At 34.2% G+C, this 14,467-nt stretch overlaps 1 protein-coding gene across 2 annotated transcripts; it reads right to left on the bottom strand.

Moving 5' to 3' along the window:
- Positions 1–5,959: 5,959 nt before the first annotated feature.
- Positions 5,960–14,425, bottom strand: LOC149805115 (mitochondrial import inner membrane translocase subunit Tim9-like). Of its 2 annotated transcripts, XM_089947500.1 has the most exons (5): positions 14,304–14,327; positions 12,341–12,411; positions 10,098–10,161; positions 8,060–8,155; positions 5,960–7,651 (listed from the first exon to the last, which is right to left on the bottom strand). In XM_089947500.1, the coding sequence occupies exons 3-5, from the start codon at positions 10,149–10,151 to the stop codon at positions 7,514–7,516; spliced, it is 288 nt and encodes a 95-aa protein (XP_089803626.1). In that variant the 5' UTR covers positions 10,152–10,161; positions 12,341–12,411; positions 14,304–14,327; the 3' UTR covers positions 5,960–7,513. The 2 variants fall into 2 exon arrangements, with proteins under 2 accessions (XP_089803626.1, XP_089803619.1); XM_089947493.1 differs by lacking the exon at positions 12,341–12,411 and having other exon boundaries at positions 14,304–14,425.
- Positions 14,426–14,467: the final 42 nt, after the last annotated feature.

The raw sequence follows: 14,467 nt of genomic DNA, 5'->3' as shown, positions 1-14,467 counted from the left end.
CATATAGTTGTTTATTTTTTTTAATGATGATGTTTACTGATTTTGTCTAAAGAAAGGATTTTAAGTTTACCTATCTAAAACTCATATGAGATTATAAGTTCAATTATGAGCAACATCTGTGCATATTAATGAGGTGCTCTGGCATCTGATTGGCTGAGCTTGTAAACATTTTTTGACCATATTTGTAATCAGATTGTGATTATATTTAGTATGCAAGCTTGCATCATGAGTTTAGTTGTGAGTATTTATTTTGTGATTTTGAATTGGATTTGCTGAGCATGTGAACACCACCCACCCCATTCAGTATTTCTTATCAGCTTCTTGGACACATTGATTTGAACAATATCCATGCATGTATTAGGTAACCTTGCATCTAATTGGTTTGAGCTTGTGAACATAGTGGATTTTATCACCAGTATCAGTTTGACAGGCCTAATTACAACAGCTTATATTAAGACCACAGTCGAGTTAGATTATGAGCTACATCCATGCATATTGATAAGCTGATCCTGCATCTGATTTTCTGTGAACTTTCTAGAGGCTATATTTCTCATAAGATTTTCATTAGGTCTGGTATGAAGCGTAAAACATCAAGATCTAGGATTAGTTATGAGTGTCATTCACACATATTTAATGATGTGATCTTGCATCTGATTGGCTGAGCTTGTAAACACTCCAAAGGCTATATTTCTGATAAAGATTTGGCATGTAAGCTTATATCATCAAAATCTTGGATGCATTCAGTTACAAGCAGCATCCATATACACCTCTCCCTCGATAACTCGCGCACAATGGGGTCCACAAACATAGACAGCACTATAAGCGAGGCACGAGTTACAGAGAGATCTCCAACAATTGAAGAAAAAGAATTGCTTTGATATCAAGAAAACCGTGGTGGGGGAGAGGCATTAGGGAACTGGGCTGTTTAATGACTGAATCCTCCTTTTACAATCACGTCGATAATACTTTTTAATAATGCACTTTTTCTAATGAAGTTGTTCGTTATTCTGTTAAAATAACATTTTTTTCAAAATATCCAGCATATGAAAGATTGTTCCAACTGGTTTGAACAACCTTCATGTGTACGCGAAAAATCTGTGTATTATGTCACTGCATTTTGTTTTCTTGATGAGTCTGGTTCCCGTAGTGGTGTTTAATAGTATCTTACCAAATCGGTAGTCCATAATTTGGGAACTAGATTAACTGTTGATACACCACCAAACAAGATTCCTTTTTTGTCTTCAAAAACACGCGACATTTATTTCGTGACATGTCTACGTCGAAACTCAATTTTTTGTTTGTTCAATTAGTACAGTGTTAATATCGTGATTTCAGTGGAATTAATAATGAAATTTCTTATCATCCCTGAGGATATCTCTAAATGACAGTTCAAGAATTCTCTGAAAGTCGCTTGCCCACAATGGTCCGTATCTGTAAAATCAAGCTCTATATTTAATGAAGTATTCATTTTGCTTGGCTGCCTTGTTATCTTTGATCACAGTTATGAAAGAGTTGGTTTCTGTTACATACACAATAATGTTTATTACAGTGTTCGATTGATCAAATGAAGTGACTTCACCCGACATACAACTGAGGCCGCTAGATTTTAAATTAGTCTGATTTTTGTGTCTTTTAGCTTTTCTTTTATTCCACCTCCTTTTTTTATTCAAAAGACATAATTAACGTGATAATACAAAGGAGGTCAGCTTTTAATTCAGTGCAACAATACAACGTAGATTGATGCATTTTACGTTTAATTACAAGAGGACACATTGCATTTATGACGATTACACTTAAAAGGAACTAAAAAATTTCAATTGATAATTTTTTAAATTTAATTTGTATTTATTTATTAAAGTACTGCCTCCACTCGGCGTGACATTTTCATTGATCAAAATTTCCTTACATATCGTTAATTGTGGTGTACTAGGAATGTCGTTTGGAAAGAAAATGTAAAAAATTGTATGAGCTATTTTTAAATTTGATGTTTAATAGTACTGATTAAAATTTCCAGGTACTATCTACCGTTTTCAATGATAAAACGAGCAATACATCACAGTTTCCGTTACCAGTTTTGATCACGATTTTCTTCAAGTTCAACTAATAGGGATACATTTTTGTGGTATGTTTGGGTTTAAAAAATGGGATCCACGCCACACACCATGTTATAAGCGGGTTCGCGAGTTATCGAGGGAGTGGTGTATATTACTGTGATGATCTTGCATCTGATTGGCCAAGCTGGTGAACAATGCAGAGGACACATTTCCGATTGGATTTTTATTAGATATCGTATGTGTGCTTATTTCAAGATCTCATAATAGTTTATGATTGAGATCCATGAATAGTAAGTATCATCATGGGATGGGAATGTGGGAATGTGACCTACATTGAAGGTTACAAATCCAACTTGATAGCCACTAAGCTATTGCAGTTTGCTTTGGATGTGGATAATGTGAATTTGCATTCACAAGGTGCAGAACTATTTCATTACATGGTCCCCATGTTAAGACATTGGTTGTCAACAGGGATCTGTTCAGTGTATGGCTAATATCCTCTGTATCCAGTAGTGACCAGTTTCTTTTGTTTGATGTTCACTGATTAAACTGAGAAGAATTAGAAAAGAGAACAATATTTGCTTCGATATTATGATTGTGCTGTAAAGTTAAGGATGCCCATGTAACTGCTTACCAAAATACCAAGCATTCAGTCTGAAAAATATGGTCACTTTGACCCGTTTTATATGCTATCGTGTCTGTTTCAGGTTTGTTATTTTTCATCTGCAATTCTTTACTATGAAACTTCATAAATAACTGCACACTAACAAAGTAAGGAGAGTAGTATGTGCAAGTGTAGTACGCATAGCTGCCAAGTGTCCTGTTCTTTTTTTCATATTTGTCCTTTATTTTGGACCCGAATATGGCTGTATGTTTTTCTTGTTAAAAATCTATTTAAAAAAACCCCCAAATTTCCTTGCCATTTTCTGTTTAAAAACAGGCATGCGGTTCCATTCTGAGAGTAAACGTTTTGCATGGATATAGAGTTCTAAAATAGGATTGGTTCATTCAAAATCAAGGCTACCGTAAGTCTTTAACCAACATTTTGGACAGCAGAAACAGTTGCCGCCGCTATCACTGTATCTCATCTTCATAGTATTCAGCTTCTAATCAAGTTGAAAAGTTGGCAGAAGATTCAGAATTTTCTCCAGCAAGAAAAGAAAACAGAAAATGAAGGACAACTTTGCCATCCTGTTTAGATTTGTGAAACCATCCAGTAAAGAAGAAAACCTTGCATTTTGCAAATTGTGTAATTGTGATTTTGCTTTTGGGCATGGAGGTGCCAATGGCATATTCTGCAGGAAAAAGCAAATAAACATCAGCTTGATGATTCATCAACAGCAACTCAGCCTGAACTTGAGACACTTATAAATGCCAGAGAGAACCTTGATGTAATTTATTTATTGAAATTCAGTTTGCTTTGTCTTAATTTCTTTTAGAAAAGAGCCTTTCTTAGTTACTAGTGCTGCTGGCAATTTATTTTGCAACTTTTCCACACGGTAAAATCACAAATTATTACTTGTGTGCTAGATGGAAAAGTTTTCATTATAAAAATAAGATAGCACAGAATTCAGATCATCAATAAAAGATGGTACATTGGAACTGATAATGATTGAAAAACCAAGTTGTGAAAAATGCACTATAAACAGTCTGTCTCTGAGACTGTGTTGCATTCTTGCACCTTCTGAATGAGCAGTCAAATGGAACAGGGTACCCATTCAGAAGGTGCAAGAATGCAACACATGCATATCTGACATTAAATAATTAAGTACAGTACCTTACTAATGGTTGTAGATGTTGTAAATAGTTACACATGCAATAAAGATTTAAAACTCGGTATTTGTTCCTGAAAATCAGTCTTTTGTCATAAGCAGTCACTAATTTTGTACTTGGGTTGGCAGCTATGAGTATGCATCACAATTACATTACCAATTTCAACCACAGTACTCTTAATTGTATGTGCGTGATTTGGATTTTTTTTCGGTCATATCGATATGATGTCTGCAGTATGGCAGTTTATAGTGATGGCTAGCACTGGGGCATCATTGTTGCAGACATGTAGCATGATGTCCCACCCAGTCACATTATCCTGTCACGAGGCTGACCAGTCCTAACACTAACCTTTTAATGCTGAGTGCCAAGCAAGGCGGCTGTTGTTACCATTTTTGTACATCTTTGGTATGACTCGGCCGGGGATCGAACCCATGACCTCTCGCATCTGACACGGATGCTCTAACCACAAGGCCACTGGAGTGGTCTACTCTTAATTGTAGCAATTTTTTTAAGCTAACAGTTAACTGGCTTGGATTGCTTTGACAAAAACAAACGACACTATTACCTAACAAATCTACCAGATATGAACTGAAATTCCAAAACAGCCAGTTCGCTAAAATCAAAAAGTGGAAAGAATATTGAACCAAAAAACAAGCTAAAATAGATCAATGACAATCGAGTTGGATCTTTATTCTGACAGCATTATTATGAGGGTTCTTTCTTGAATACATCAGTTGTTCATTTGGGTTCACCTGGATAACTTGTGAACCTTCTTATAATATGGGTGCAGGTGTTGAATCCAAATTATTTCAATTAAAACTTAATACATTACTTATGCCCTGAAATTCGAACTGACATAAAAAAAACTGGCAACTATTAAGAAGTAATGCATTGTAAATAAAAATAGATAATAACTGATCTTAACACCTGGTGATGAGCTTAAGTGGTGGGAGGTAGTAGCCTACTGCCGAGCTCAGTAGCGTCAAGGTAATGTATGATACACTAAAGTTGGTGGTATTATAGAAAGGTAGACAGATGTAGCTCTATAATGATCTGAAAAAATCTGGAATTTCTAGTTGCACTACAAAATACAGAGGGAAAAACCTCATTTTTTGGACCCATTTTTTTTCTATCCAAAATTCGCCGGTGGTCGGAATCCGTTTTTATGTCCGGATTTTTGACTTTTTGGTCTGAGATCTAAGGCAGACCGGTATGAACTGCAAACAGACAGCTGAAACTTTGCAAAAAGTAGGACAAGATGTGCATTTGGAATAAAGAGTGGTCTTGATACGAAAATAATGGGTCTGTTAAGCAAAAAAACAAACAACAGAACTCCAACTTTTACCCCTCTGCTCTCTGCGTGAGCCAAATAGCCAATGAAATGCAATATTTCTAACACAACTAGGCAGTATGTTATTGGACGATCACCTGGAAGTTGGTGTTTTAGGATTTTTTATTCAGATATAACTTTCAAAATGTGTTTCCTACTCAAATTTCAGACGAAAACGACAAAAACCGCCAGGGGTTAATGTGTTAATGGGTGCATTTTGATGATGTCACCAAATTTGAATATTCCTAGTGTATTTAATCACTTGTGCATTGACATTGCACATAAATTACAAACTTAATGATTCCTTGACGATTTGTAAAAAAACTAACTTTTACCCTTCTGCTCATGCGCAAGTCAAATAGCCAATGAAAAACGATGTTTTTAACACAACTAGGCATTATGTTATTGGACGATCACCTGGAAGTTGGTGTTTTAGGATTTATTTCAAACAAAAATGACAAAAACCTCCACAGTTTAATGTGTTAAATCAATGCATTGTAGGTAAAAATAGATAACTGGTCTTCACCTTGCATATTAAGTGTTTGTTGCATTGTTACAATCCATTAAAGTAGTATCACTTTGTACTGTCATGTTAATTATATATTTTTATGAAATTGGGTGGGGGTAGACAAAAAAGTTAAAGGGCTTGCAAATCTTACCTGCATAAGAGCTTTAACTGATCAATATTTCATCATCAGTTGTGTCTATGGTGCAATGAGATTTTTAAAAATATACTTCTTACAATTTAGAATCCTGGAGTAGTGGATGCATTATTATTAGGAACAACATAATGCTGCACAAGTTCAGGACTGACATTCTTTTTATGTCCACATTGTTTTATTAATAAAAAACTGAACACAGCACAATAATATACAATGTAACCCATTTTTGCTATGGTACAGTTCATATACATCAATGTTATTTGGTGGCATCACCTGGCACAATGAATAAATGGAATACTTACTGTAGTACATGGGTGTGCAAACTTTTGTGACTGCAACCAGGATTTAGTAAAATTTTAACATAAAATTGTGGTCAACGACTTGTTTTACGCTCCATTTTCAGAAGCAGCTAAAAATTTGGTTTTCTTGTAAATGAAAGTAGCTTTAGACATTTATAAGTGTACTATATTTGGACTGGTTAATATCATTTTAAGAAGTCAATATGATTCCATATTACATATTAACTTGGCAAAGTGCAGGAAAACTTTGTTTTCAACTACTGACTTGGCATTTATTCACTGCCGGGTGCAACATTAAAGTTTTTTTCTTTCTGGTTTTATTGGAACAATTAGGCAAGAAAATTCTGCACATACTAGCTGTGCAACGATGCCTGGCTAGTTTTACTACTAATTTCAGACACCTGCATGGTTGACACAAATAATGTAGTTTGAGATTATTGCCTAAGAGTTCATACTGTTCCTGTGGAGGAAAAAGTGACTATCCACTACAGTATTAGCCTAGCTTAAGGCCTGGCATATAATATTACTGTGTTCGTCTGACAATATGGCCAGGCTTAATGATCAACCTACTCTTCATTTTTCTTTTTTTTAAACACAAAATGTTGACAAATATTTATAAAAAATATGTTGCATAATCATCCCCTTTTCTACTCTTCCATGAATAGGGTTCCTACACAAATAATTTTTTCTCCAATGACAAATTTCTTATGTTTCATGATTCACTATTTTAATTTTGAGGATGAAAAGGCTGGACAGTTGGATCTGTACACAGAAATAATGATAATATTGATTAATAGGACTGGAAAAATTAATTCATGAACAGTTGCCCCATTTAACACTACATACTGGCAAGCAAGTAAAGGGACTTGTTGGTCATTTTCCATGACTTTCACGTCACTTTCCATTGCCAAAGGAACCCTCTATGAATTTAATAAGCTGGCCCTTCGATGTTATCAAGGTAGAAATACTGTAATTGAGAGATATCCTGTTAGGTAATCAAGATATATAAAAAAAGTAATGCTGAAATATCTGGGAATTTTTATCTTCAAATCTGTTATCATAGTTGAGAATAATCCTTCAAATTTTACATCTGGTCAATAAATTTGTTACACACACCATCTCTCTCTCTCTTTTTATATATATATATATATATATATATATATATATATATATATATATATATATATATATATATGTGTTTAAAGGTAAAAAATGCATCCTCAGGGCGAAAGGGTTGCAGTGCTTCAGTGCACCAATCTTTCAGTTCCTTTTTCAGGCTGCCTTTGAATGGTAAACTTATCTTTCCACATTTTCAAACAATATTGCCACAATTTCATTGTAAAACTTGTGACAGATCATCCTTTGATAAACTGCACATATTCATGATCTGTTTTGTTATTGCACAGCACTCTTTAAGTTCTGGACTGTGGAACCAGCAGCATCAGTTGAAAGAAGCTGCGATTCCTGGAATCTTTGGGAAATTCTTTGTGTCATCTTCATATACTTCTCCATACAATTCAGGGCACATGTATCCTGGAAAATTTGCAATAATAAATTAATAATTTACTAATATTCTATTTACAGTGCTCGAAAAAATGATAGTTTCTTTTTACCTCAACAAAAAAGTTGCTCTATAAATATACAACTGCAATAAGCAGAAAATAAGGAAAATACAGGTACGTCTAGAATGGGCAAATTAACTCTTATGCTATTCTTATTCAGCAGTCTTTCCTTTTTAGAATACTAATATGTATCTGATGAGAGGGATTAAGATGATAATAAAAATTACAAAACGTTTTATTTTTTTTAATGCACCCAAACGACATAATACAAGCAAGCATAAGACATAGTGAAAAAAGCGTAATGATAAAAGTTTGCTGGCATGTATGAGTCAGTCATTTATTATACAAAAAAATTTAGAATGTTGTGTTATAATCCTACCTCAGCATTGGAAATTTTTCTGGATGTAAAATCATTAATACAATCCATGAAACACATCTCTGTCAATTTGTTGTAGGAAGACAAAAATTCTCTGAACTGCAATGAAATGGAGATAAGACCAATGTACAGTGTGCACAGGAAATTGTTTTATAACCAAATGTAGAGAACTACAACAGGATTTTTAAATCATCGAGCAGGATTTGTTGCATTTGATCATTTAGTGTTACTTGGATAAGTGTATGTACATATTGAAAAAAAACTGTGTACATTTTTATTTAGAACAGCTTAAATGACCTAAAAATTGCATTAGGGATCTACATACAAATATGCATACCAAATTTAATTTGCTTAAATTTTTTTATAGCTTCACAGTGCTTATGAGGTTTTTGTAAATAAACAAGACCAAGAAGTTCAAAACTTTAAAAAAAATATTAAAAAAAAACATTACTTCAATTACCTGAAAATCAAATCTGATCTATATTTGGGAACCAAAAATATCCCAGCAAAAGTGAATTTGTAAATGTTGAGGCTTTTTAGAGTAGCAATCTTGGTAACAAACTCCTTGTTTCTGGGACAGGCATGACCAAGTGATGATGTCTCTGATGCCAGCAATAGGGCATAAAAACTGAATGATAACTGAAGCATGAAAAATAGGTGAGTACTTTTAAGAATTCTCTCAAGAAGCTGACACTTGACTAGCCAAACTATTTCCAGGAATCCAAGATAAAACCATTTCTTTAGCCTGTTAATTCTTTTTAAATGCAGAGTATTCATAGCATCTACAATATTCTTGAGAAACAACAAAATACATGTACACACATTTGGTAACAAATATTTTCTTATATTTGAGTTAACATGTTCACAATGTAAATGAAGGACATTTTTGTCATGGCCTCTGGCACTGAACCTGACATTATGAATAGAAAGAATAGACCCACATGACAAATTTAGTTGTATCTCTTTATATATTTGACAGACAAATGAAGGTTATTTAAGTAGCTTCATTCAAAGCACTCATCAGACATCTCAAACTGGATAAGATAAAAACAATCCATGCATAGTTGTTTGCATTATCATGCTCAAAAGCCAGTACAGTTAAGATCTTGAAGACTTGTAAAGATGTTAAAATTGATATTAAGAGTATTTATCAACTGGAATACAACAAAATACAAAGTCTAATCATAATTAACTTACACAGGTCTCTTTTCTCAGTGAAGCACAAAAATGCAAGCAATGACTTATGGCTGACACCAAAATATAAGCAATGACCTCTGACCTGATGCCAAGGTCAGTTAAGTATAACTTTAAAAACTTCTTCACAAAAATGTGGATATATTAGTGGTAATTTTTTAAAATGCAAAACCCATTAAATATTTCAAGTAGTGTTTTCATTATAAAAAAAGAAACCTATAGCCAAGCCACCAGTAATCCAATACAAATTAAACTGTTGACAGGTTGTCAACATACTGTGTGCTGCTGTCAACACCACTGTTCCAACAGAAACAGTGATTACAGAATTTCTGATAGCCACTATTGTTTCATGCTGGAGGTCAGATGAACACCATTTCTTTCCCCATCTGGCTAGCAATGGTGCACATCTGATATCAATTTCACTAAAGAGGCTATTGGTAGAACACAACTCTAAGTAGACTATCATTTTAAAGATAATGGCAGAATTAATTGGCATTGTCTCTTGTGTAAATATTCAAACTCATAAAAAGATCTTGATATAAACCTATGTACAAAGTTTTATCAAAATACTGTCTGTAGAGAGAGGTACATTAACAACCTCAGCCAATAAGATGCCAGATCGCACTTGTTATACAGCCTGAGTCAATGATGTTACAGGATTATTTACCAAACTTTGGTAAAATCTGATTGAAATTCAGTTTCCAGATGGTTACACATTCAATCAGATAAAAGATTACTTATAAATATGCATAGATTTTTCTCATGACAATACATAACAGGTAATGCAATTATTCCACTGCCTCATATTTTTAACACCAAAATACACTATATCTGTTATTAGTTCCACCTGTCTTGAAGTAGACTCCACGTCTATATGGGTAGTTGGTCCAAGTCCTGCCATTTTTCTGTTCCTGTAAAAGAAACAAGCATGCAAATGTCAATGTAATTACCCTGTATCTGCACCTACTTACATATTTTATAGCTCATGCAAGCTCTAACAGCATACAGTACTTATGCTGCATTTAATTTCCATGTCCTTCATGGTCTGTTCATCTTGTTAACTGTGTTGGTGGATAACATTTTGCTCAAGTGTACTGCCACATGATTTTGCTTTGAATCAAAATTATCATGAATGGATTGTTATTTCTTCTGATTTCCATTTATTGTGAGAGATTTTTTCTTGAATGTTGTACACCCTCAAATGAAGTCAAATTTTTCCCGCTAGAATCTGTGCAGATTCAAATATAGTACAAAACATCTTTCTGTCACTTAACTTTAACCAAGAAAATTCTTGAAGCCATTTATTTACTAATTGCCAAAATGAACTTATTTTAAAATTAGATTCATCTTCTGCAATATTTGAATCCATTTTTTTAAACCTTTTTCCTACTACCACCTTCAAAGCCAAATGACTGTTAAAAAGCTGGCCGCTTTAACACCATATTTAAAAAGTAGTCTTTAAAACATTCATGCAAACGCTTTACTTTACTAGATGAAAACACTATAAAGCATTTGGGTACCACTGAATGGAATATTGTACCCCTATCTGTTGACTGAAAACAAGGTTATCACTTGGCACAGAAGATAAGTTTGGTTGACCAACCAGAGGGCAGATGTGGTTATGGCCATATTGAGCAGTAGTTTGAAAAAATTGACATTCCTTAAAGGTCTGATAGTCAAACACTGGATAGGTATACAAAGTCAAATGTCTCAGATAAACATCTCTACCAAATTTATTATGCTATGCAAAATGTAGCTTGAAATGCCAGCAATGATTCTTATATAGGTCACGCAAGAAGTGTCCTTGTGTCTTTTTATAGAGCAAGTATGACTGATAGGTGAATTATAAGCAATGATACTAGCCCCTCTGATCCATATCCATGAGCTTGAACCTTGGGTTTTTTTGTCACCTCCCCCCCAAGTGATTGTTCTGCAAAATTTACTTGCTAATTAGAAATTCTGGTCAAATTTTGAGCAATTTACTTGCATCTTGGAGCCTTCTATATGACTGTTCATATACACTTTAGTAGAATGCAGTGTTTTAAAAAGTGAGTGTTCTAATGAGTTTGATGCCATTGATCAACAGAAGAATTATATTTTTCTTCACAGTGTGAACTTTTGAGCCCTTTATGAAGGAATTATGGAATAATTTATAACAAATGCAAGTTTTATTAAAAGTAAATTTACATGTGAATCGTTATACCTGTACTGAAATTCAAAACTTAAAACTATTCATGGGTGCAAAGATTTGTTCCATGACAGTTAATTTATGAGTTCCACGTTCTGCTTTTCTTGTTTATGTCATCTGTTCTAAAGCAGATGATCAAAGTGATGACAAAAGAAATGTATGATCACAAAGAACAATGGCAAATATAACAATAAATAAACTTAATATGAATCAAGTTTTTCCTCTTTTTAACACCTATGAATGATTTTGTTAAAGCTTCTTGATCATAGCAACATGCAGTTTTCTAACATTCTGAAAACCATGAAAACTTTATGTTAAGCATTTTTGACAGAGTCAGAAACATTCAATACTGTTTTGTTTCTAAAATTAAGTAAATGTTAATCGACCAATATATAAATATTTATCTTAAAAAACTATTTTTATTTCAATACATTACTTTTTCTTTATTCAAAACTGGAAATAAGGAATGAAAGAAAGAAGAAAATTAATTGAATTCAAACGAGAAACTGATAATTGTTTCATTAAAGAGCTTCATCAGGGGATAAAAAATGAGATGGTGGTGGAGAAAATAAGTCTCCTGATCTTATTCATTTGACAGTCACCAACAAACAATTTCTACCAAGGATTTCAAATCACTGACATTATGGAAAAATAAAGGTATTTTAAATGGGTCTGAAAGTGCATTAGGCAATTTGATGTTTATTGGTCATTCTTATGCATAAAGTGTATACTTCAGGATTTAGACAACCTCAAAGCATTTTCTTTACTTGCAGCAAAGTGTAAAATTACTGTCAAGAAAACTGCATCATCAACTACATGTTATCATGTCAGAGGTCTTGGAAACACTTAATCATGTGTATCAGGATGCAATTTTTTTATCTGTGAATCAGAAAATCACTTACACAGGAGTCCTCTGTATGCACACAATAGCTGGGCAGCAAATTCAAAGGCTTGCCATTCCTGCTTCAACCACCTGCTGAGTGTGAAAATGTGTTGATCAACTGATCATTTTAGCTGTGCTGATATGCACATGTCATTATAAGAGTACATCTAAAGAACATGATGCAATAGCTAGGCAGCAGGTTCAAAGACTTTGATTAGCTGCTGAGTGGTGGGAAAATGTACTGATATTTACAATGACTGAATTCAGAGGCAGAAAGACCAATAGATGTACATGTGGTCATTATAAGAGTACATCAAAGAACATGACCCAATAGCTTGGCAGAAATTTCAAAGACTGACTAGCTGCCGAGTGGTAGGAAAATGTGCTGATATTTACAAAGACTGAATTCAGAGGCAGAAATACCCCAAGATGTATACGTGGTCATTATATTTTGGTTCTTCTCATCTGGACATTTAGCCACTTCAGGTATGCCCAATATGCTTACGGGGACTGAATCTTTTGCTGGTGGGACTCCTATTTTTACCAAAACAGGAGTCCTGGACTCCCTAGCTTTAAAATCTAGCAAGACCTCAGCATGTGATACCAAAGAAATAAAATGGTGACTCCAAAACTGATGTCACAATGACACCATCTAGATACAAAATAGTCCTACAATGTAAGACACTTCCCCAGATATTTGTTTTCTAGGTCACCATTTTACTGCCTAAATATTGGCACTGTGTAGCATGATCCGAGATCGACAAACACCAGAAAATGAAGTAAATTTTTCAGGAATATCTCACGCTTGGCAGCCCATATTGATGCTTTTCTACAAATTAAAGTTGTGTTGCTTTAGTCAGATTTTACTTACCCTGTGTCTTTTTATTAATAAATTCAAATTGGGACAGAAGCCCAAAAATAGGTTTTCTAGTTCTGCTGACCTACAATTCAGTTGGCTGGAATGTGATGGAAGCTGGGAAAAGTGATATTGGTTAAAAGCACAACAAATATCTTGAATGAAATGAAGCTATCTAAACACTTTATTCAACATTAGCATATTTTTATTTGTTTCAGTAAAGAAACAGAATTAACTTAATCTGATTTTGCATTCAATCACATTCCAGCCAAATGAACTGTAGGTCAATGGAACCTAAAAACACGTTTTGCTTCTATCAGCAGCATGACAGTTTGTAGAAAAAGCGTCAATATGGGCTGCCAAGTGTGAAAGATATTCCTGAAAATGTGACTTTTCTTTCCAATTTTTGCCAACCTCGGAACATGCTACACAATGCTGTTATTTAGGCAATAGCTTAGTAAGACGGTGACCTAAAAAACACATCTGGGGAGGCGTCTTACATTGTAGGACTTGATACAAAGGTCAGTTGCAAGAATTTCATTACTTTAGCGTTTTCCTTTATCATCATCTGCGCTTCAGAGACCCCAAATTTGTAATCTGACCCCAGTTTTGACTACCAAAGTTTGCTTTTTACTCATTCTGATCCCCAGTTTTGATCCCCAATATATTTTTTACTTGCACTCCTAGGGATACACTGATTATACTGCAGCGAACACCCGATAATCCGTATGTACAATGTGGCGGACTGTTAAGAGCAGATTTTGTCTTCATAGGTTGTTCACACCCACTAGCAGTGTCAGGAAGAAAGAAAAACAAATTGCGGAGAACAACTTGTTGACTATGCATCAACCTTAGTCCTACATGTAAGACATAGCACATTTTGATTTTGTTGAGACGCCAACAACATAAATATCAGCGTCGGGTCTTACAGGTAGGACTAGCATCAACCTGTGACATTGCCCTCGCCCATAGGATATGCGTATCTTGAGCACTTAACAGTAAAACATATCACACGTGAGGTACATGTATATTAAGGGAAATTTATCATTCATTTCTTAATGTTACATAATGCAATCAAACACATGTGACATTATATGGGTAGCAGACGCTTGTGTAATTAACTCACGTGTAGGACAAGTTTGGACAGGGGCTATCGTAAGTGAGTCTTTCAGCTCGATTTCATTACATAAACTATGATTGGCTTAGTTCATGGGTCGTTAAATCAACTCATAATATCTGATAAAAAAACTTACTGATTAAGAACAAAGAAATATAAAGAAATAGGGATCC

The sequence above is a fragment of the Sinohyriopsis cumingii genome, chromosome 2, assembly GCF_028554795.1.
Source record: "Sinohyriopsis cumingii isolate HCF-2022 chromosome 2, ASM2855479v2, whole genome shotgun sequence".
Lineage (NCBI taxonomy): Eukaryota > Metazoa > Mollusca > Bivalvia > Unionida > Unionidae > Sinohyriopsis > Sinohyriopsis cumingii.
The sequence above is the reverse complement of the archived record's forward strand: the minus strand, read 5'-3'. Positions and strand labels throughout refer to the sequence as shown.